Source organism: Lathamus discolor, chromosome 2 (assembly GCF_037157495.1).
Source record: "Lathamus discolor isolate bLatDis1 chromosome 2, bLatDis1.hap1, whole genome shotgun sequence".
NCBI lineage: Eukaryota > Metazoa > Chordata > Aves > Psittaciformes > Psittacidae > Lathamus > Lathamus discolor.
Genome location: NC_088885.1, coordinates 3,356,842 through 3,382,103, shown reverse-complemented (window position 1 = coordinate 3,382,103; position 25,262 = coordinate 3,356,842). Strand labels below are relative to the sequence as shown.

The 25,262-nt window shown below is 37.9% G+C and overlaps 1 protein-coding gene across 5 annotated transcripts in view; it reads right to left on the bottom strand.

The window, feature by feature from the left end:
• ATP2C1 (ATPase secretory pathway Ca2+ transporting 1) overlaps positions 1-25,262 on the bottom strand; it is a 65,550-nt gene that overhangs the window by 4,024 nt on the left and 36,264 nt on the right. For all 5 annotated transcript variants that reach the window (XM_065665480.1, XM_065665484.1, XM_065665481.1 and 2 more), the window contains 19 exons: positions 24,085-24,120; positions 23,163-23,224; positions 22,688-22,796; positions 18,874-19,029; positions 18,160-18,228; positions 16,875-16,950; positions 16,299-16,365; positions 15,135-15,259; positions 13,958-14,055; positions 12,398-12,493; positions 12,207-12,296; positions 10,394-10,498; positions 8,618-8,774; positions 7,399-7,569; positions 6,316-6,413; positions 4,569-4,619; positions 3,589-3,755; positions 1,765-1,833; positions 64-180 (listed from right to left, as the gene is read on the bottom strand). In XM_065665480.1, the coding sequence (XP_065521552.1) occupies positions 64-180; positions 1,765-1,833; positions 3,589-3,755; positions 4,569-4,619; positions 6,316-6,413; positions 7,399-7,569; positions 8,618-8,774; positions 10,394-10,498; positions 12,207-12,296; positions 12,398-12,493; positions 13,958-14,055; positions 15,135-15,259; positions 16,299-16,365; positions 16,875-16,950; positions 18,160-18,228; positions 18,874-19,029; positions 22,688-22,796; positions 23,163-23,224; positions 24,085-24,120 (1,919 nt within the window). The remainder of the gene's footprint in view (positions 1-63; positions 181-1,764; positions 1,834-3,588; positions 3,756-4,568; positions 4,620-6,315; positions 6,414-7,398; positions 7,570-8,617; positions 8,775-10,393; positions 10,499-12,206; positions 12,297-12,397; positions 12,494-13,957; positions 14,056-15,134; positions 15,260-16,298; positions 16,366-16,874; positions 16,951-18,159; positions 18,229-18,873; positions 19,030-22,687; positions 22,797-23,162; positions 23,225-24,084; positions 24,121-25,262) is intronic.

The following is a 25,262-nucleotide window of genomic DNA, read 5'->3' as shown; positions in this document are numbered from 1 at the left end:
ATTAAATTCCCTTGAAATAAAAAGGTCTACAGATCTCTAATGGAATTTCAAGTCATTACTTACCTTTGAGCTGGAGGGCCATCCATAATAATATTGATCCATAAGATCTGCATGGCATTGAGAGGATTAGGAAAGTTCATTAATGTAGCCAGTGAGATTAAAGTCAGTGCTGCTATACTCCTGTTGAAAGAAGCCATTTTTATAACTGTCAGCATGGAGCATTTCAGAAGATCCACTGGTATCTGCTTTGTAATCAACACTTCAACTGCTTAAGAGTAGATAGAGATTTTGACAGCCTAATTTTAAAGGCAAAGTATAAATTCATTTAGAATACCCATCTTGATACAGTGCTTATTTTAAACAGCATTACTTTAGTAATGATAAAACAGCAAATTTGTGTCTTAAAAACCTCCCAGAGTTCAAGATAACATTTCAGAGTTATCATTCATCTTCACCTACTTGATTTTTACTGCGGAACTGGGTTCTATGGTTTTGTTGTGCCAGAAGCAGGTCTTTAAACATGGTTTTGAAAACCAATCTGCTTTTATGTGTTTGATGTAAACACAACTACTCTACTCTAACCAATCAGTCAAGGCAAGGCACTACACCCCAAGCTCCCTGAAAATACCTACACCACCCCTCATTATTAGCATGGTGAGAAGGCTAGGCAGAAGACTGAAAACAGATTAGCTAGTTGCAAGCCTGGTATTAGAAACCTCTGTAAACAAGTATGCACTGTGCTTTCAGAGCAAGATTAAGTGGTTTCATAACCAACGAGAGCAAGGCTTATAATGCTAAATTTGGAATCACTCTATGAACCCTATTTATGCTCTCCCTGCAAAGAGGGACAAGGGAGAAAAAAAACCAGGTAACTCATTCATCAGAAACCTGAGGCTACCATGTTAACAGGCAAGCACACTGTCCGGGAATACTTCTGCTTAGTTATTTTTCAGAAGCAGACTTCTGGTATTCTACCAACGCAGGACACTACTCAAGATTCAAAGTATATGACACTTCTTACATTTTTATGCAAGTTTTAAGCGGTTAGGGTTTTGTTCTTTTGTTGGTTTTTTTTTGGTGGGGGTTTCTTTTTGGCTTTTGTTGGTTTTGGGGGGGGTCTTTGGCATTTCTTTGTTGGGGTTTTTTTGTGTGTGTGTCGTGGGGTTTTATTTGGTTGGTTGGTTTTAGTTTCTGCAACTTGATTCAACCAGTCTGAAATGCCATGAAGGCTTCAAATAAGTATGTGAATGGGGCAAAGAGAAAAACCATGTTCCTGAATCCAGATCCAATAAGATTAACTGAGAAGAGTTTTGAAACTAAGGCTTAATGCAAGAAAAGGAAGTCAGCTTCATAAAGCTAACTGATTCCCTAAACCACTATATGGATTACAGAGAAACTAACCTCCCATTTCCCTGGTTTCCTCCATTTCATTTACATGTTCTGATTAATGAGGGTATGACTACCTTCTCCTTTAGACAAGGACCCAAATGTAGCTATGCTGTTTCTCACCATCCTCTCAGATACTGACTTTACACAACAGGAAGAACTGTAACAAAGTTAAAATGTCTGGTTTATGGCACTATTTTCTGGTTCTTTAAAGAGGAAACAAGCCACCAAATACAAACATTTGAAGCAAAGCATTATCAGCACCCTATGTGAAATTTACAGTGTTCACATGAATTTACGCAGCATCTGCTTCATGATGCTTTCATTCATTCACAATGCAGTTAGAACCTTCCAATACTGTCAACTTCTCTAACTTACGTGCTCAGCTGAAATCTAACAAAATTTTTTATGTTGTTATAAATTCCTTTGCCCTCCTCAATGGCAGACCTGCAATTAAAAACAAAGATCACATCACTTCACAAATAAGACCACTGCCAAAAAAAAGCTTAAAACAAACCAAAAAAGCTCATACTTTAAGCAGCAATACAAACATCAAAAAACAAATGGAGCTGAGGTTCTTAGAACGTTGGCAGTCATTGTCTTTCAACTTGACTGGATTAATCACAACAGTTATTTTTCTAGCTGCTTAACTTAACTTACGAGATGGAACGTCAGTAATAAAATCTCCTTGCTCAAGACTCACCAGCATCCTTTATGAGACCTTCTGATTCTGGTTGGATAACTTAAAACAACCAAACAACAACCTGAACACAACCAAACACACGCACTTTTACAAACCCACAGAAATACAGCATGACTTTAGAAGACCAGGTATTCTTACTGCACCGGAATTAAATATGTATAGACCATCTTCTTGACCTCCAGCATGTGTCACAACTTGCCCATCACATTATCACAACTCTAGCAGTGAGAAAGTGTTTTCTAATACCTAAATCAAGTCTGCTCTGCTGCAAATAAAAGTGGATTTTTTTCCTTCCATTGCCCCAGTAGCCAAGAACAACACTCAGCATTCCTTTAGTAATTTTTAAAACAAAAAGCTCAAAGAGGCTGGGGGAAAGGATATAAAACTATCAAAGCTCATACTTTTGCCCCCTTAGTTTTCACCACTCTATTCACTCTCCTATTGAGAGATTTCCTGATGAAGTGACCAAAACTGGAGAAGGCATTCCAGCAAAAGCCTCACAAAGCCGAAGTAAAGTACTTACCACACGTCTTTCCTATGCACTCATCTGCGTATCTTAAAATTATTCCCTTTTCTCTCGTTTTTGCACACCATCACATTGTGGTTGGCTAGATTAGTATGGAACCTTTTAACTCTCAGATCCTCCTATGCCATACTGCTACCTAGGGAATTTTCTTCTACTGTCGTTCTACATTTCACTTCTTCCCAAGGGTTAAGCATCATACTTCCAGACAAACTGAAGTGTCCTGAGAGTGATGCTTAATTCTGAAATGAAGGCTATCTCACTAGACAGCAGACCAGCTCTGCCAACAACCACTACCTTCAAAAGTCAGATGGATTAAATGCAAAGTTAGTTAAATTTAGCCATATTTTCTTTGAAGTATATGAAGCAAAAAAACCCCAAATAGCTGGGAACTTATTTCCACCTGTGATATTTAAATAGATTACATGTATTCCTTTCCTTTTCTAAAACACCACCTTCTATAAAGAGTTGAAAATAAATACAGGAATGCTCTCATTTTCACATAAAATTGATGCTTCTAAAGTAAGAAATTAAAAGGAGATGAATCCTATTGACAGTTAACAGACTCAGAATTTCACTTCAGTTTACAAACATGCTATGATCACAGTTCTACTTGGTGAAGCAGAAATGCAGGTTCATTTTTACAGCATGTAAATGCTTAACATCTTTTGTTACTTACATGTGGTCTATGTACAAGACCAAAGTAGTGAAAGGTCTAAATATGTAAATACATTCTTATATTATTAACATACACAGAAAGACAGGAATGCTTTGTTGCCCTTTGTAATATTATGTTCCAAGCTCTTTTTTCAAGATAATAATACAAGTAATCACCATAAAGATACTTCTTCTGACTTGGTGCACAACTCATTAACAGCTGCTCACTTACAAATCCAGGGAATTTCTGTTGGTTTTAACCCAAACAATATTTCATTAAAACTATATAGCACAAGTTATGTACATAAACACCACCTACATTATTGTCTGAAAATCATCATCCACGAGGATCATATCTGCTGCCTCTTTACAAACGTCTGTTCCGGTTTGTCCCATTGCTACACCAATATCTGCAGCCTTCAGAGCAACAGCATCATTCACTCCATCTCCTGTCATGGCTACGACTGCACCATTATTTTGCAGGGACTAAAGAAAGCAAGAAGAGCTTAAATCAGGGATGGAAATTAACCTATCCTATAACAATTTTTCTACATACAAGGTTGGTGCCATCATGCCCCACTCCCCCATTTCTTATAATTCCACTGTAAAGTCCTAAAAACCTAAAACATGGCCTCCCCCCAAACCCCCAGCAGTTTGTATTCTAATGATTTTTTATACAAAGATTTATCATATATTTTCCTGTATTCAGACAGCCTAAATTTTAAAGCTGGGTATATAAAATCTGCCTTTAAATAAAAGGCCCCTTTTTCTCTAGAGAGAAAGAAGATATATTTACATTTTACATTATCACCCTCCTATAAATCTCAATATATTCCAACCGTCTTTGTGTCTGACTGCCTTCTCCTTCTTGTTGCTTTTCTGATTGCTCCAGTTGTTACACTGAGTATGTCCCTCTTTGCCACCTTCTTTTGTTACCTTCTGAATGGAAGCATTACTTCAGACATAGCTTGAAATTCATGCCCTTTTCTCTAGTTCTGAGTACCAGAAATACGGTTCTTTCAAGTTTCTAGTCAATGTAACTGCAACCTGACACAAAATGCCAATCAACTCTCAGCCCCCAGCTCCCTATATAAAAGTGTGATATGCCTATCAGCAGCTGCCTATCCCCTGTGAGCACTACGCATTTTCTCGGCAGTATTTTGAAATACACTTCCCTTTCAAACCAAATGGATTTCTGATTTTATCTTGCCAGACTGTAGCATGTTGTAATTTAAGTGAAGGCATCACAATCAGTACTCCTTGTAACGGTACAGTATTTGAGCCTTTAGCATGACATACCTTTATAATTTTCAGTTTGTGTCGAGGACTGGCTCTGTAAAATACGGCAACCTGTTAAAAGCACAATAAAGAAGTAGTGAAAATTGGAGAAATTTAAAGAACTGCACTGGATTCGACACAGCTAGAGGATAAAACATCCTACCAAAGGCTAACTGCACTCCCGTTAGCTCTAAAGTTGAAGCTGTCCTTTTAATAAGGGTGAAATAGCATTCCAAAGAAGATTCTGCTAAACAAAGTTGGTGCTCCTTATTTCAAGACAGAATATGCAATTTAAAAGCCTGCTGAAATTATGAAGCAACATGAGTTACAACAGCTTGCTGCTGGCCTTCCTGACTAAATCTGTGCAGGCAACTGCCATGCTGACTGTACAATCAGTGCCTTTTCCCTTGTCAGCACTTCTGACAAGCTACTTAGGACATTTCAGTTTTACCTGTTTATGTAGCATATTATTAACAGAGTGATGTTTTGAAGTGAATTAATAAAAAATAATTAATGAAAAATTCATTTAAAGCTAATTAATTAAAAATAAATTGAAATTAATTAATTAAAAATACAAATTCTTAGAAAATTCTTAGAACAGCTTAGAAGGAATGATGAGTTTTCAGAAGTGTTTTTGTCTGTGCTCTTCTCTGTACATTGACATTTGAGTACATGGAGTTTAGTTTTCCATCAGCTCCATGCTGTTAGCCTTCACATCTATATTTCCTTTTTAAGAAGCTGGGTAAGAAGTTCGGCTTCTCAACAGCCACTTAAGACGACACAGATTTCAACCTTACTGGTTTAACTGATTTCTAATGAGATTTTAAACAAACACCTAGGAAACAAATTGGGTCTCAGGTCAAACATGCACAAAGTCAATTTGTAGCTATTTCAGTTATTTAAGGTGAAGAGTCCTTAAGAACAAGTATCATCAATCCAGAAATTACTATTTGCCACACAATTCGTTTTTCCAAAGTTTGTTTTTGTGAGTGTCCAAGGAAAGACACAAAGCTGACATGCACGTTTCCTGAGTGCAGGTATTGGCTTTTGGCTTGCTTACATGAGACACAAGCGTGCTGCAGTCTCATTTTGCAGTCTTTTGATGCATGAATTTTGCAACACAGCCAGCCTGAACCTCAATTGCTTTTGATTATGTCTTTGCATTTACAATTTTGATATTGGCCAATACATTTAATAACTAAAAAGTATTAAGCAGTAACTTAATAGACCCTTTCAAACTTCTCGACCAGTGACCTCGGATCGATTAAAAATCACTAAAAATGCAGACAGCTCTTCTTGCAGGTTACAAAAGGATGGACTGTCTGAACATGCAAACTGTAAGGTTTTTTATATATATATATATATATATAAGCTGAGCTACTCAAAGGTCTAACAATATAAAAAGGTGATGATGCTCACTGAAAGATGTAGCAAAACAAATGTTCCAATACAGATACTGAAAGGTAAAAAAAAGTGAACTGTTCAAAGAGACGAAAGCAATAAACTCACTAAAAAGCTAACCATGGGAGCAGAAAGAAATGAATTTTCATATGGTCATATGTTAAACCAGAAAATACTTGTTTGATCTGGGACAGCTTCCATGTTTCTGTACTTAAACTCTTGCTAAATTTACTGGATCTCTTTGATTAGAACCATGTTATTTGTGTCTTGGAAGGTACATATTAGCATGCCACAGAAAAAAAAAGCATTTCTCAATATAAAGATCTATCCTTTACTGCATTTCAGTAAGCACGATATCAAAACAAACCTTTGGTGTTATCTGAGAAAGCTGCTGAATATCCAGATCATCTATTTCTTCTCCAGAGATTGCCTGTGAATTTTTGGAATACAGTCCTAGTCGACTAGCTAGAAATTAACAATAGAAGAAGCATTACATTAATTTACCCTTTTAAAACATTTACTACCCCATTTTATTTTTTTAAACCGACTGTTTCTGCAATATTTCAGATCTGAAATGCCTAGAGCAGAACATCTTAACACCTTACTGATTCAGTATGAAGTGTTGGAACTCTTTAGTAAGAAACACATACTACAAAGTCTATTTTAATCAGATACTTATTTCCCTAGACTTTTATTAGGTCTAAATGTTGGTATTTCATTGTGTCAGGCGCCATATAAACACAGGAGCTCTGTTCTCTCTAAAGAATTCACAGTTCAAAAACCACATGGCAGAAAACGAAAATGACATATGGAAGACAAGGAAGAAAAACCTTCTGAGAAGGTACTGCTAGTCTAGGGGTGCATTTGTGATGTGCACACAAGTTCTTTTCCACCATCCTGTATGTAAAGAATTCATATTCTGGCAAAAGTCCTTGTACTTTAATGTATTATACTGTAAAACGAAGATAACTAGTTTGTTTAAATATTTATTTATAGTACTTAGACTTCAAACTTGGTTATACAGGCAAAACTGTATTGGATAGCATTGAAGTGCATTCTAAATACTCATTGTCACCGGCTATTTTAGTTTCTCCCTTTTGCCCTAAAACAGGCATCCAAAGCTGAGAGTAGAGAGGGTGGTGTTATAACAAAATACAGTAAGAAAATACATAGTCTGCAACAGCAAAAGTCATACATTAACCCAGTTAGAGAAGGAAAAAAGAAAAATAAACAAATTTAAGCTGAAACTGAAGTATTACTTCAGGGGAGGGTGGTTGGTGGGTTTTGGTTGGTTAGGTTTTCTTTCCCCTAATTCCACTGTGCTATATGTTCACTCGATATACAGAACTCACAAGTGTTGAAAACTTAACAGCCGTGCTTCACGACAGTTAGCTATTCACTGCCAAAACAGAATGCAAGTGACAAATGAGAGGAAGAGGACTATTCGTACCAATGGCAACTGCAGTCTCTTGTGAATCTCCAGTAATCATTTTTATTGCAACTCCTGATGTGATGAGCGTTGTAACAGCTTCTTTTACACCAGTTCGTGGAGGGTCAATTATTCCCACAAGTCCCAGAAAGGTCAGTTGGCCTAACTCAGGGCCAGAAGCTAAGGCAAGAACTTTTAGGAGACAAAGGAGAGGAATTAAAAACACACACATACACACACACAAAAGTTAAGCTTTGAAGTTATCATTTACATCAACATTTAAAACAACTGCTTTAGACAAGTAGGCCAGCATAAAGCAAAGAGGGAACTGCAATCTTCTTCCTCTAAACCTCAGTGGCAATGCCTGTTGAGTATTCTGAACAGCCTACTTATATATATCCCTTTCTTCTGAAGAGGAGTCTTTTCACCAAACACGTCTTCCAGGTTTTAAAGATAACTTTCCTATCTGTTCTCAGATTAAAGTGTTTATACTTTCACTGTGTGGAAAGAGAAAGGCATCTAGCTTTGTGGTTTCTCTGTACACGTATGGTCTTTTATGCAAAAGGATGAAAGGGAGGATCAGTTAACTTTCTCTTTTGGTTTTTTTCTTCCTTTTAGAGAGGCAGATTTCATTAAGTACATGCTGAATATTTTCTGGAATGTCTTTTACAGTAGTATTCTTAGTTCAAACACATTTAAATGACATTGGAGTTGCAAGAGGAAAGCACTTGCTTAAAAACATTGCCTTAGATTTGAGAGTGGTCTGAAGCAGACACAAGGAATGATTGTCAGAATAAAACAGCACAAAGAGGTAGCACTGCCAGCATAGCCATGCTTTCAGTTGTATTAAAAGTCTACTCAGCTTGTTAACAGGAAAGATAACCTGAATGGCATCTTCCAACCTGCAATCAGTTGTGCTAGCCTAATTCTCTGTAATGAGATATGGAAGCTACTAGGGAGCAACATATTGTCCTGTTATGGTCACACACAAGAGATGACAGGAACCAGCAGTGCCTTTTCTCACCCTCTGCAATTTAATCATGTTATTACACACGCCTCAGGCAACAGCGCCTGTTTTTCCACTCCCCCACTTTAAAGTAAAACTGAACAACCTGGTGGCACTTACTGAATAACAACATAAAATAATCCTAGCAGTTTCAGTTGGTCTTGTTTATTTTTAAACAGTAAGCAGTGCCATTAAAATAAAAAAGGTTATTTTACAACACTGAAACAGCCTTACCCCTAAGTCCTGCAGAGCCCATAGATGTCTTCTCTTGCTGGTATTTCTCTCTCTGTTGCTGAACAAGAGGTAGGGTCTGCCCCTTACAGTTATATGATGTACAGTACCTAATGACTTGTTCATAAGCACCTTTCATAAAGCAGACTTCAGGTTTGTCCTAAAATGAAAAAGAATTGCTGGGTGGACATGTGTTTAAGTATATACACACACACACACAAGTACGTATGCATGCAAACATTAAGAATGGCATATCCGTACTTCTCTTAAGAGTATTCAGAACAATGCAAATCAAAGTTACACTTCTAAACCTAAAACTTTGGTCGAGTAGCTCTATACAGTGTATGTTCAAGAGGGTAATGTCAGAAGAGCCAAGTTAATAATCAATATCTCATTTCAGTAGACGCCACGCACATTACACACTGTGGGTTACAGTTTATAGACTAAAGAGGCCATGTAAAGGACAAAAAATTAAATGTACACAGAACATCAGACCTGAAAGACCTTTAGCTCATCATCTTATCAGCTGCATAGCTCATTAAACATCACCTGCACACCCTTGTACCATGCCTGACAACTCAAGATTTTCCAGAGAGCCATCTAGCCTTGATGGTATCAAGGGACTGAGATTCCTCCAGCTACCTCAAACACTTAACTCCAGTGCTAAATAATCTCTTTCCCCCTTTTCCATTAAGAATTGCTGTCTCAGCTCAATTTCCAGTCATTGGTTCTCATCATCTCTCCCGTGTAACTAAAAAGCTGCTTTTTAATGTACCTGTTTTCTGCCTGTGAAGGTATTTACACACAGCAGTCAAGTTACTTTAATCTTTCTGATAGGCTTAACTGACAAAGCTCAAAGTTTCTAAACCCACTGCATTTTCTTAGCCTTCAAATATTTATACTCACTTTAAACCCAATTTTTCAACAATCTTTCAAAAATGCTGATACTGGAACACAGACACAGTAAATCTTTACATAGATAAAAATCATATAGCAATTCCTGCTCACAACTCTACACAGACAAGGATAATTCAACCATACTATTCAGATAGACATAAGGAGTCAAATGCTCTGTTTCCAAAGCAAAGAATTTATTGTGACACCTGAACACTGTGAGCAGCCTTTTCTTTGGTCAGAAGTACTAGGAACTTTTCCATAAATCCATGGTAAGGTCTGTTGTTGCACATACCTACAAGGCTCCAGTTATTAGACTGGCAGTGATTGTTAACATGTAACAAAAACATTCAGATTGGTCTAACTGAAATATGAATTTAAGTATGTTTATGAAAGCACCAGAAGATAGAATGGTTTGTGTTGATAATCCAGGGCACTGCCAACACTGGGAAATGCGCTGTCCATTTCAAACCCAGAGAACCTGTGTTTTCAAACAAAAGCAATTTTACTATTGAACATCAATGCATCTTGCTCTTAATTCACTATGTAACTGCAGCGCTGAAACAGCAGAAAGACTGGCAGAATTGCTTTAGGTGTTTGAGGAGGGAGAAGGAATTAAAACCAGCCAGGTCTCCATTCAAAGTTTCAGATAACCAAATACTGCAAATAATTTCCCAGTATGCCTCTTATGGAAAGAATTTCTTGTGATTTTTCATCTCCCCTTCAAGCTTGAAACTCAACCTGATCCATTATCAAACCATATTCCCAGGACTGTGCACTACTACCTGCCTGCCGTAACTTTCAACATCAGAAACGAGGATATGAAACAAAATAGATAGCCATTCTATAGAGCCAGTGCATAAGGACATAGTGATTGAAGTTTACCTGCTGCGTTCTGTGAATACATTTAACAGCCATCCATTTTTGTTCTGAGCTGAAGGGATATTCAGCCTTCCTTATGTAGTCTTCCTGCAGCCCATCTAAACCCATCTGTACAGAACAGAAGTATCACCACAATGTCAGGACGGTTTGTTTTCAAACAGCTGTACCATTTGTCAACTTGTTGAGACGTATTAACAATCATTACTTAGTTGAAAACCATTTCATCTCTAAAGTCGCTTTTGAGCACGCTGTTCCAGTTTAGAGAAGCTTCTGACAAACTAGAAGTGAAAGAACCTAGAATCTTCTTTCAGGCTTCAGCATTAAGTCAGACCATTTAACACTACCTGCGATCCAAGGATCCTGAAATACTTTGTAGATTCTGATCATCCGCAAACATGAGCCTTGCAGTGGCTAGCAACGCAGCTCCCACTTTGGCAAAATACACCTATTGCCCCATTGCTTTTAAATCTTCTGTGTAATTTCTCTGCTAGGCCTACAAAATTGTAACCCAAGACTGTGACAAAGCCTGGACAAGGAAAGTCACTGATTTCAGGTTTGAATAATCCAACCTGACTCCTTTTTGTACCAACTGGAATCACCCAAATATTTAATCTGAAACTGACCATGAAGACTGCAGACAAAATGCATTTCATTTCAAAGGCTGTTCTCTCCCCACCCCTGATGCAGCTTGCAGCATTCCATGCTCTACCTCTAAACAAGTCCAAGAGAAAGAGCCTATTAAAGATGCAGAAGCAGCAGTCTGCTGTAAGCCACTGTTAGTGCTTACAGAGCTTCACAACTCCTTCACCACCTCCCTTTCCAGCAGCAGATGTAGAATCATAGAATAGATGTGAAAGACTCCTGTTCTCAGTTTCTATGGGCTCTTGCCAAAATAACACCACTCTGGCCCTTTCCAGTCAACGACTGGTGACTTGGAGCGAGTCTCAACAGCGAGACGGATACATATCAGGTCTCACACAGGGAGAGAAAGACTGTAATGCATTCATCTTTCAATGTTTGAGTTGATTTTTTTTGTGATGGTGAATAAAGGGCTAAGATGCCTCACCACATTTCTCAATAGCTGTAATGAGTGTGTCACAGCACTGTAAAAAAAAGCCCCAGAACATTTAATTACAGGGTCTACAATTCAAGCCACCTGTGCCCCACACTTAAAGGGCACTATAAATGTTGCAGTCACCAATACATCAATTACCAACTTCTTACTGCCTCTGATGAGAACTGGGAAAAAGGCAGCACAATCAATATTCAATGGGTAAATTAAATAGGCTGGTGACAGGTAAAAAGACAATACCGAGTGCAAAAAGATGAAAAGAAAGATGTTACTTTAGTGCTAAATTATTTTCTCTCATCTTCATCAGGGACTCTAGCAATAGGACAAGGGGGAATGGGTTTAAACAGGGGAAGTTCAGGGCAGATGTAAGGAAGAAGTTCTTTACTATGAGGGTGGTGAGACACTGACACAGGTTGCCCAGAAAAGCTGTAAATGCTCCATCCCTGACACTGTACAACACCACGTTGGATGGCGCTTGGAGCAACCTGGTCTAGTGGAAGGTGGGGTTGGAACTAGATGATCTTAAGGTCCTTTCCAACCCAAGCCATGCTGTGATTCTGTGATCTTTCAGAATGCCCAAAGATTTCCAACAGATGAGAAACCGAAGAGATGAGCAGCTGCAAGACAGATCCAGGAGATCACCAAAAAGAAAAAGAGAAAAATCAAAGAAAACACAAACCCCACAATTTACCTGTACACACTTCCCACCTGCTATGAATTCAAAAGGCACCTTCAAGTACGTACCTTCATAGCAAGTGCGATTAAAGCCCCTTCTGTTGGTTTCCCCATTAATGTGTTGTTTCTAATCAAAGCATCATTGCACACACAGCCAGCCTAAAAGATGAGAAAGGAATGGGGAGAAAACAGAACACAAAGTAAATGCCATACAGAGCTATGTCATCAATTAAAACTCATCTCTCTGTGCAAGATCTTACCTCAACAATTTTGCTAATGGATGGGTTGTTATAACCATGAATAACTTCACCATCAAGCATCACCTCTCCAAACCTGTTATAACCTACTCCAGTAACCTGCAAGAGAAACAGCCAAAGGCAATATGCAATGTAATGCTCATCAAGTTCATAAACTGTTTCAATCTCAGCTTTTTACTATACAGAAAATGTTCAAAAGGCCACTCATAATGACTGATTTTAGTCAGTGTGAATGGATTCTCCCACTCAGCTTCTATGGCAGCTAGCTTACTAGCTTAAGGAATAAACTCTGAGGGCAAGTGAGTTTAATGTATTTTACTGAAGACTAATTAAAGTAGCAGTTTATTCCTTAGCTTACGTAGACACGGTTTGTGTTGTTTCCCTACAGTAATGGGCATGCTTTCTTTTTTTCTTCCTCCTTTTGCTTCCTAACTGTTTGCTCCTATTTGTATCTACCCTGGTTAATAACGCATTCCCCCTGCAAGGGATGGAAGTACAGAGCAGAGTCCTACTTTCATCCAGTAAGGAGAAAAAGAAACTCCTTTTTGAACAGCCCCTCTGTTGAGACCTCAGAGATGTTAAAATCAGTAAAACTGTTTTTAGTGCATAAAACCCAGGCATCCCACTAGAAGCCTAAGAAGTCTTTATATCTATGGCATTAGCAGCTAATATATTTTACAGCCATTTCAAGTTCTTTCAGTGAGGAAATGGAGCTGATCTGACCCAGATATAAAAAAAATCATGCTAGTAGTAACAAAAAATTACAGTCATTCCAAGAACAGAAAAATAAATAACAGGATATATAAGCAAATGTATGTAAATAACAGGAAAGAGTAAGAAAAAATGCCAGTATTTATGCTTACAAGAGTGACAAGACCCTCTGTAAACCGTGATGCGGGATCCCCTCTCCCCCAAGCAAGAAAAGTTTGGGAATTTTGGAAATTGTTTTACGCTCCCATGAAACCACATCCAAATCCACACCTTACTGCTTTCCCTTCTCTTTCATACGTTTATTTCAGTCTTTGCTACAACTCCCCAACCTCAACAACCACTGTTTCAATGTCCTGCTCCTACTTCCAACCCCATCCATTACAAGAAAGCAAGAATGATAACACATACTTAGTCGGAAGGTTCACACGATAAATTGTCTTTTAGAGCGCAAAGCTGGATATCCCCATTTTAAATGTTTGTAAAATACAAGATTTATTTTTTATGCACCTGCAACAGCAAAATAACCTCAACTTTCTGTACTGAAGAACAACAATCTCTGAACTTGTCTTTGTACTGTATCTGTCTTTTATTGTGACCTACAGCATTAAGAGATTTAAGATGTATTATACAAAAAACTCTTCTGCAACCAAAGAAAGCTTAGGTAACACAGAACAAAGGCTGTGATATTAAATGAAGAACAGAATTAGCTGGAAGTTGAGGAACAGGATTTTGGTGCAACGAATTTACGCTTTCTTAACTGATGCTTTACCTGCAGTATACACGAGCAGGTTTCAGCTGATAGATACAACAGCAACAAGGAGAATTAAAGCCTAACAGACGCTCACTACATACCTCAGCATGCTGCCCATCTGAAGTGAAAATATGAGTAACAGTCATTTCATTTTTTGTCAGAGTTCCAGTTTTATCCGAACAAATTACGTTGCAACAACCTGAAAGAACCAATTACCATTTATAAGAGTGCTCGTTTAGAACAAAGTAACTAACAAGGACAAACGTATTCAAGACAAGCAGACTTCTAGAAACACTGCAGCTGTCTTTGGGAGAAAACATAAAGAGATTTACCAAAGACAGCCAGCTTTCAAGTACTAATGAACACTGTTCTTTGCAAGTTTGTCCAATAAATACAACTAATTAAAATCTCAAATTCACAATTCATCTGAAATGCTTCCATTCACTACCTCCTTCATGTTATTCCACTGTATCTCAAACTACATTAGTGGAATCTCAATTGGAATTCCTAGTGAAGAATAAAGCTAAGAGCTTGCTTTAGAGCAGTAATTCTTTATCAAGAAGTATCTAACGCTGGCCACAACGCTTCTGTCACAGAAGTGTGACTTACTACTAGGCCTGCAAAGTATAGTAAGATTGAGAAGATTACAAATACGTGAAATCTGTTAGATGCCTTTTTAACTCAGGCAAAGCGCATTCTGAAAGAGCGTTGCAGCATCTCAGTATTTTTGGATAACAGGAATTACAAAAGCAACAAAAAGCCCTGCAACAGTAATTAAATTCTGCTAGAGGCATTGGGAAAAGTAGCACTTCAATCTTTAAACGCAAAAAGAAATTCAAATGCAACAGATTTATTTAACTTGTCTAGTTTCTGTGTCCTGTGTTTTACACGTTTTGTGATTACAAGTCTACAAAATGTTTTATTAAAAGTTTTTAAGTTTCAACAAGTTTCGTAACATCCCAAAGGTGAATTAATATTTACAAAGCTTTTTCTAACGTTCAGATTTGGATTTGCTTCCAATTTTCAATACCAGCCTTAAATTCAGTTTAAAAAGAACATTTTAAAAGTCCTGTTTGACACGACCATCTTACAGCAAACAAGTGTAAAGTGTACTCCATACACCCGAACACTCACAGTTTCCACTATTGGCATGCTATTATTGAATGGACTATTTGTCTCAGTGAAATATTAATACAAAGAAAGTAGTTATTTTAACTACTGTATTTTAACCATTTGTCACCAATACTCATGTTAATCTCTCTGTTAGTCTAGTCATACCTAAAGTTTCAACAATAGGAAGCTTTTTTACAATAGCCCGTTTCTTCACCATTCTCATCACACCAAGGGCCAGTGTCACTGTTACTACAATTGGGAGTCCTTCCGGGATTGCGGCTACAGCCAAGCTGTAATGAAAGTAAATACACAAATCTCCTCTTAGAATGTCATTAGTGAATACATAGTAATGATGCATTTATGCTTCAGAACACTGCTTCTGTAGCAGTCTTTCCACTGAGGTTAAAAGCAAAAGGAAGCAGTTGCCATGCGATTCTACTTCTAATACCATGCACTAAAATATGCTCTGAAGACAGCAACAAAATGCTATTAACTTGGATGTTTCTATGCATTATTTCTGCAAAAGTATGAAGAAAAATAGGGGTAGGCAGAAATCAGTGGTACTTCCATTTTGGCTACACAAAACACTAACTGGGACTATGCAAAGCAGGCCAGATTCTGAAGAGTAAGTGCAGTCAGGACTAAAATGAACCGGGAAGCGCCACCAGTTCAAGTGGCCACTGATCCACAGCTGTTACTTCCAGATCATGACCTGGCTGCAGGCTAAGGATGGGAATGACACAGAAAGTCATTCAAAACCCAAACAAATAACCCCTGTAAAAACCAGATGAAACAAGATCACAATAACTCATTACACCATGCTCAAAGAAGCAATTGCTGGTGCCCCCCCCACCTGCAAAAGGGTAAACCACCAGAGTTTGATCCTGTCATTTAAAGAAACATTCTACCTTATGCACTGTGCATGTAATTAGCAACTCAGCACCTTTTCTAAGAGTACAGAGGTAGATCATCTAAATTCAGTGTTATTCCCAGCGGATAACACCCTGGGATTAAGTTTCCATAATGTGCTAGAAATTGAGCTAATGAACCACACGACACAAGGCTTGTAGTAACTTAGTTCTGTTTGATGCCACTTATGACAGTCTATTTGCTCAGTGATGAAAATTCGAACTGTACAACACTCTCATCACCATACAAATGCACAGTTTGAGACTATCAAGAACACAGTGTATCATTAAAACAAGTATGAATTTGCCTTTTTACAGCACATCTTCATTTTTAATTACTTATGTGAACTTGAGAGCAGAGTCTGTGTGCAAGCACACCTATGTATCATTAGCTTTCAGGCACTAAAAACAAAAATCTCACCTCACACCGATTGTGAACATATCAAGGATATGTTTTCCTTGCAACCAGCCAACCAGCATAATAACTCCTATAAAGAAAATAATTGTCATGATAAATATAAAACCAACATCTACTGTAGCCTCATGGGGACAAGAAAAAGAAGAGCCCAAACCAAGCTTATCATTGTGCTACCCATTAAAAGAAATGCATTCTTTCTTTCTCTGTCAAAGCATGATTCCATTAGGGTTTCAAAGGTGAAGGAAGTTTCTGCTAGTCAAGTTGCCCAATCATATCAGCAGTGAGGTACTCACTTTCACACACCTTGAATCAGAATACAAGACACATTGGAATTCAAAAGGGAACATTTAGAGGACAGTAAGACAGTCAGAAAAGTATGTTTGCAAGCAAATACAAATAACATCGTTATGATGAAAGTTGTCACATCAGTCATCTTCAGGTAATAGTGGCATGAACTCAAAGTGACCAATAAAATGAGTCGAAATCTTTAACGAAAGAGTTCAAGCCTTCCTTTTTCCCAAGCCTACGTGGTAGTTTGTTACATAATAATTGGTAACTCTTTCACATAAATTCTCTCACCTATTATACCAAAGGAATACAAGGAAAGCTGCTTGCCCAAGAGATCCATGCTCTTCTGCAGAGGTGTCTTTGGAGCCTTGATGAACGGTAAACATGTAAGAGTTAACAAGCGTGGGTTAAAAAAACATGAACTGTACTACATATTACTTTAGATATCCAAATTTCAAGAGGCTGACAGTGACAAAAATGCAGTTACACCTATTGTTGCCATACGTTTACTTCGTGACAACAGACTTCTCTGTTCCATTTTGTGCAGAATTCAACAAGATTCAAGAACACTTCAATGAAATGAAATTATTTATTAGCAATATTCTTTGGGAGCTTTGTGATGTCTATGGCAAGTCTAATACAAAAGGTCTTATCAAAGATTTTATTGGGGTTTTTTTGCATTATAATTACATTTGTTACGATGCAAGCTAGAACTATTGAACAGATGATCGTATTTTCCTCAGATGTGTATAAAAGCGAATTCCGCTTTGGTGCCTGGGCAGCAGCATTCCCTTTGAAAGGTGTAGTAAGGCACTGCAGCTAACATGGGGTCAGTGATGAACTCCTGGCTCCCTTACTTGCTGTTTTGGCCAGATTTCAGAAATATAAATATCCAGGGAGAATGTGCTGCCTATACTATGCCTGATCACATACTGACACCTAGAGATAGACTGTCCCCTTAATCCTACATTGGGTCAGGCAGCCAGAGAAGCACTTAGAAGGCCCAAGATACACAACGCACGCAAGACTGAATTCCCATGTAAATCAGTATACTGCAATAAAGAAAAATCACTGTGGGAGCTTGATATATAAGCGTCAGAGGGAGCTGATTAAAAGGTAAGGTGGAGATCATGAAGTAGCAGCAGATACATGCATAACCCCAAGGTACACTGCTAATCAAAAGAAAACGCGGTCCCACGGATCTGTCATACGAATCTCTTTTGCACAAATGCAGTTCCACTTAAAAGGGCAAACAAAACAAAAAAAAACTCCAAGGAAAAACAACCCCAAAACCACTTCCATAAACTGCAATGAAATCTGTTTCATTAAACAGGTTCAGCATGTTATTTACACAGGTAATGTTCTTCAGGTCAGCTACAGATATTTTTTTGCACAGAATTCAATTACTACTTTCATGTTCAAGAGCTAAGATTTGTTTCACTAGAGGAAAGAAAAATATTAAAAGTAATGTAATTCAGTCTAATTAAGTTCCTATGGAATAAATCCAAAGTTGTAATGAATTTAATACACATTTAATACAAAATACACGTCTTTGCTTCTAAATATTCACTCTTACCTCTTCTGCTTGCATCATTTTGAAAACCTCCCCAAATTCGGAGTTTTCTCCTGTTCCAATAACTATCCCCTAAAACAAACACAAAATTAAAGCAAATTCAAATCTGAAGTTTAGCGTTAGTGGCTGCTCTTCATAGTTTTGACTTGAATAGTAGGCAAATGCCATTTAGTCCAGTGTGACTTTGTTAGCTGTGTTCATAAAATTAATTCTTGGCACAAGTAGGGAATATTTTTCCCAAGATATTGTTCCTTGCCTAAAGAGGCAAGAGGAACATCTTGCCTCTGTGAAACAAACTGCTATGTTCTGCACTGCTGAAGTATTTGGTAACTGCCAGTAACAAAACTCAAACAGGGTAACACCCATCTAATGCTAGCAACAACCGTACTTTCAGTTACAGATTTTCAAACATGTGAATGTAGTTCTGAAAGCAAAATACCACAGCAAAATCCTGGACAGAAGAGTTTCAGCTGCTCCCTACAAATCTGAGCTCTCCTACCTTACTACATCATTTTTCTTTTTAAACCAGTGTCTGAAAAGCACCAATGAGAAAAGCTCTGCAGTGCATCACAGCAGTGTTCCATATTTCCAATCAAAAAATTCTACTTCTATACCATTTCCATTGTTTCAGGAAACTCAAAATATACGTAGTCCTAAGAACAGCCTTCAAATAGGGAAGAATATTTTCCGTGTTTCAACGATCAATAATGATTTTACCTTTGCTTTTCCACATCTGACCAATGTCCCCATGAAAGCAATATTGCTCCTAGAAGTAAGGTCTCCATTGGTTGCTGCTGGCTGAGGAGCTGTAGATTTGGAGCACGGAGCTGTCTCACCCGTGAGACTGGATTCATCAATAGAAAGGTCCACAGCCTTCAAAAACAAGAGAGTTAAAAAGCATGACAATCTTTAAGTAATTGGAAGTGTTAACAGAAGTTTCCCATTTTTTAACATGAAAAATATATCCGATTTATTCATATGGTAAGAAGCCATGTCAACGGCAATCAGACTTTAGGGATCAACAAAGCAACAAGCACTCCTACAGAATCTTGCAGCAATGCAACAAGCTCTCACTTTCATGAGTCAAAGTTTAGTCATAATTTTATGTTCACAACTGTTCTTCTGTAAAACATTCCAAAGGCTTTAACTGTGATGCACTCTGTCAAACAAAATAATTAACTGGGAATGCAAGTGCACATACATGTATTATCCTCTCAACTCTTCCTCCTCCTACCATGGTCCATTAAGAACCATATTTCATAGAATCACGTATTTTGGTTGGAAGGGACCTTAAAGCTCATCTAGCTCCAACCCCGCTCCTATCTAGTGAGACACCTGCCACTAGGGTATAGGTTGCTCCAAGCCCCTGTGTCCAACTTGCCCCTGAACACTGCCAGGGATGGGGCAGCCACAGCTTCTCTGAGAAACCACCCTCACAGCAGAGGGTTTCTTCGCTGTATCTAATCCAAATTTACCCTTTGGCAGTTTCAAGCCAACAACCCATGCCCTGTCACTACTTGGTCTTATGAAACCCCCCTCTCCAGGTTTCTTGTAGGGCTCAGTTAGGCACTGGAAGCTGCCCTGAAGCCTTCTCCAGCTGAAGAAGCCCAACTCTGAGCTGGTCTTCACAGAAGAGCTGGTCCAGCCCTTGGAGCATCTCCATGGCCTCCTCTAGATTTACGCCAACAGGTCCACATCCCTTTTGTGTTGAGAGCCCCAGAGCTGAACAAAGTACTCCAGGTGAGGTCTCACGAGAGCAATGGGGTAGGATCACCTCCTTTGACCTGTTGGTCACACTCGTTTTGATGCAGCCCAGCACACAGTTGGTTTCTGGGCCACAAGTGCACACTGCTGGCTCATGTTGAGCTTCTTATCAATTAATACCCCCAAGTCCTTCTCCTCAGGGCTGCTCTGAATGCATTCTTTGCCCGTCAGGTAGTTGTGCTTGGGATTGCCCTGAGTCAGGTACAGGACCCTGCACTTGGCCTTGTGGGACTTCATGAACAGTCAGTTTTGGTCACAAATTCTCTAAAGGAAAAAAACCTATTCAGGCAACAGCACACAGACCAGAGAAAAAGAAACTGCCTTTTTTTGGTCTAGGTTTTATTTCTGTAGGCTTTTGATAGCATGTGGGTGGTTACAAGAAGGAAAAGCTAAAAATTAATTATTCTGTATTAATCGACAGATGAAGAAAATAAAATGTGTTCTATAAATACAATTCAAACCAAAAAATAACGCCTCCAAATATAAAATGAAATGTCTTTCCCCAGCTGACATCAATTCATACATTGTAATGTATTGACTTTAATGGGTCTTGAAAAAAGCCAAAGCCTGAATCATAGAACTCTGCTCACAAGTAGTAAAATGATTTTGCATTATTAAAAATATAAAGCCACTGGTGTTAACCATATCATTAAATTTCAAGATAGCCTTCTCAAGAAACACAGCATTTTTAGGATGCATAATAAAACTCAATTGCCAAAACTCTTTGAGAGGATCTCACAAGGAGTAAGCAGGAATCAGTTACATTACGTTTTGTACCACCACGCTATTCCACATCACTCCTAGGTTTGAGCTGAGGGGTTTATGGTATTTTGTTTTTTAAGTGGCACGATAACCCTCATGCACTCCAGTTCTAGCTGGATATTCAAAACGAGCACAGACTGCTATAGCAAACCCAATTTAGTCAATGTTAAAAGAGGATAGTACCATTACCAAATTGGTTTTTGATCAGCCAAATCCCTCTAATTCTGACTGGTCTCCCAAATAGTTACTAGTGCAGTACCCCCTTTTAAAATATGGGTGCTGTATCAATAAAGGAAGAGGGACCCTTGTCAAAAATTGCAATGAATCTTTCCAGCAAAGCCATAAAGAATTATTAACTCCATAAAGGTTAATAGAAATCTTTTATTCTGATGTATCGCTCAGACTCCAAGCTGAACTAGGCTGAAGATGCCACTTTGCCACTCTTCCAATTTAGCCATGACCTCCAAAACATGTATCAACACTATCAAAAGGAACTGTGTTTAAAATCTACACTGTTATGGGTATGGTAGTTCTTGATGTAATATTTTGGCTTTAGAGAAGATTACTATAAAACCTCATGGACCACTTATTAACATACAGAAAACTTAGTCCAGAAAAGGTCAAACAGGTTTTTGGAACAAGATTTCCCCTTTAAGATTACACCAGTGAAGAATCTTCTTTTCACATATGTGAAAGACTTCAGAAACTAAATGGTACCCAGTTCACTTTTCTGAAGTTTCCTGGGATGGTATCAACCAGCCTATGCAGGGGAGATCTTTCTTCAAAAAGATGCTCTTCATGTACTTTCTTTTTAAGCCCACCACCCCAAAACAGTGCCCAGCAGAGACAAGATGAACATAAGATCACATGCTCTTATTTTCAAGCAATCTGCAAGAATAGTTGAGAATAAAATGGCACAAATTTTCATCTTGTGTAGGGCTACAGACATCTGAGAAATCTAATACCATTTCTGCTTTCATTTGTAAGAGGTCCAAGCATGCTATCATAGCATGCAATAAGCTTATGAGCAAGAAAGTACATGCTGCTGCAACAGCAGTTTCGTATCAGTGCAGAGACAATACAGTTGCTGAGGGAAGACAGAAGTGTTTGCAGTCACAGAAAACCAACTCTCTCAAGTAGTAACTACACTACACTACAGGGGCTAATAACTGATGATCCAGACCAGTTTGAGGAGTGCCTCAAATTTGTCTCAGAAACTAGCTCGTTCAGGCTCTACCTATAAAAATGATATACCTATAAACACTGATTAATCCAGTATCAACTGTGGATATACAACTCATCATATCCAGAAATTACTTTGACATGATAGCCCAGATACTGGGTAACTTGAGAATGCTCTAACATAAAAGTAAGATGACATTACTCAACCAAAATAAGCAAGATGAATATATATATACACTTCATTTTCAGAGAACCTACAGGTACTATATTGCTATTGCTTCAAATCAAGCACTTCCACCACTGCTAATGTTAGAAATCAAACAGTAAACTAGAAGCTGTAACAACACACACTTACGAAGTAGTATCAGAGAGAAAAGATTACGCTGGCACTATTTCAATTTTCCTTTTTTTCTTATTATTCCATTACCAGAGAACACCCAAACAATGCCCTAAGCATTGATGTAAATAAAGGCTCAAACACACCTGCAACCGGCTGACAAAATATCTTATCAATCAGACCGAAACGAATCATTTTACATGTTTAGGATGTTGTAAAAAGGACTCAACCAACAGTTTTAAGACTCCATTACTACATCAAATTGGAAAATTCTTTCCCTCTCATGTTCTACAAGAAACTAGACATCTATTGTAAGGAATGCACAGTTACACTTGGGAAGTAATCCTTCGAAAATTTCTATCAAAACAGTTATGAATTCCAACCAATAACACTTATTGCACTTCAGTATTCAGGGGCTGTCTTCTCTTCCCCCTTGTCCCACAAAAAGAAAAGTTATTGAATATTAAAACAATAGTAGGTATATACCTCAAATAATCGTAGATCAGCCGGGACTCTGTCTCCAACTGACAGGCAGACTGTATCACCCGGGACTAAATCTCTTGCGAGCGTATGTTCTACCCTACCTTCTCGTACACTGTAGGTAAAAACACGAAGAGCAATAAGAATGCTTCCCCACAATTTTGCCCCAGAAAAACATTCACACTGTTGACGACACACTGCAGTGCTACTAGTTTCAACAAAGTATTATTTCTAATTTGCTGCTTGTTTCTTGGATGTTACACATTATTGACATCATTTGAAAGGTTCAGAGAAGAAACAATGTGGAGTAATTTTTTACACTCACAAAACAATCTTTAAAATGGGCAAAAGCAAGCATGTTTTCTGTCAGCATAAAAGGTTGATATAAAGGCAGTAAGTTCAGTAAAATCTTTTTCATATACTCATTTCACATTAAACTTTATATGACTTAATTTAGGACAAAGGATGTGCGATTGCATACCAATGGCATTCTGGAGGCACAAGTTTACTAAGCTCTTCAAGAGATTTTTCTGATCTGTACTCCTGCAGAAACAAACAAAATCAGATAGTTTTTTAAAACAGGCAAAAGTTAAGCAACAATAAAATACATCCACATCCACTGAAATTTACCTTACTAGTAGAGTTGTGTTAAAGTAATATTCCAACCTAAAGGATAAGAGATGCTCCTCAACAGTCCTGTATTAGGTACTTTAAATAGCAAGTACAGTCCAAACAGTGAAAAAAAATTACAGATTTACCTAGATGCATTTCTTCTGATGGAATAGCAGAGGTCCTTTGCATTCTCCTTCGATATATTCAGGTCTTTGTAACATTTGTAGTAATGGTTCTGAACTTATGATTAAATTCTACAGTTTAAGGAGTCAATGCCAAAAATACTGTGTTCATGCTGTCTTATAGGAGAACTAAGGTAACACAACTCATCTCTAAATCAATAAACAGGTTACAGGATTAAGGTAACAAAGATATAAAACACGGACACAAAGCAATTCTGGTTTAGGCACATACTATTTACAGAATGAAATCAACTTTTTATGACTTCGAAAATTAAAGACTTTTTTTTTCTTAAATTTCTATACAAAATTGAAGCCAGAGCTCCATTTTCAAAATCTACGTTACATGAAGTTAAATACTTAAGCACTTCTGCACTGTTTATTCTGAGTGTTTCTTTACAAGTGTTCTTTTATGGCTGAATATAATATCAATACAGATGCATAAATGTCAATGCAGTTAAAACAGGACAAATAAGGCACTGTAAAAGAAGGCAAAAGACCTGGATGAAAGCATAGAGCGTTTCACAGTACAATGCATCAAGGCAACTATTTCAGTCTGATAAATAGAAGAGTTTACATAAAAGCAATAATCTTAGACAACAGATGTCTTACCTGAACAAAGGCAACTGTAACAACAATGAGTATTGCCTGCAGGAAAACAAAAGCAGGTGAGATAAACCAATCCCAAATGGCCATGAAAGTAAATGACCCCATTTGCTTTTGCTCAGCCATAGTTGTTACTATATATGTTAAATATGTGTAACTACATAATAGTAGTAATAATAACCATGTAATATAATAATAACTACATACTACATATGTTAACAATCTCACTTGGAAACAGACCTTCTAATTATCAAAATCACTCCATATCCCTTGGGTCTGTTATAAAAGCAAACCCATTATCTATTTACATCTTGCTCTGGTGATGTTCAAGACTCAGTAACCTGATTTTACTACAAATAATAACTAGATAGCAATTTTGAAGAAAAACTTCCTTTGCTTCATGTTTCTAAACAGCGAGCAAGATCCAGCAGCGGAAAGAGAACTATGACACGAACAGGAAAACTGGTCTGAATGAAGTGTGACGGGTGCTTTCTGTGAACAAAACAAAGCTAGGAATAACATGTTAAGTGCTACAGAAAATCCCGGATGTGGTTCCATTGAAATAAGCAGATGACAGAAAGACTAAGAATGAACCGAAGATTAGGAGTCATAAAATATCCCAGCAAGATGACCAGGAGAAAAACGAGACTCAAACTCTGCCCAAGATTTCCAAGGGAGACAGGACACCAAGTACACTCCAAACAGCCAAGACACTAGAGATCTCAAACAAAATTTACAAAACCATAACACAACTTCCATTAATTAAGCCTTCAAAGTGCACACAGAAACTACTAAAGCATCAGATATTACCATTTTGCAAGAAAAAAAGCCTCTCTTGAAGAACTCTTCACTAAATCAAGGATAAATCCAGTAAATCTGTCTTGTGATGCTCATGTTAGAAAAATCAGTATATATATTCCATCTTTCCATGGAACATTTCCACCACGGCTACATGTGTCTTTTGGAGGCAATATTATCTCCTACAACGCATGCTACCTGACACAGCTTTGCACTCTTAGCCTCGCATCAGTCTCTCAGCTTGCATCTATGCGCAACAGCTTGCCTTAAGAAGCCAATATCCTCCAAATGGAAAAAGGTATGGTTTGGGGTTTTTCCCCTTAATCTTCATCAGTTCCCATTGTAAAAAAGGTTTGCAATGCATTTTGTACCAGCAGAGCCAAAAG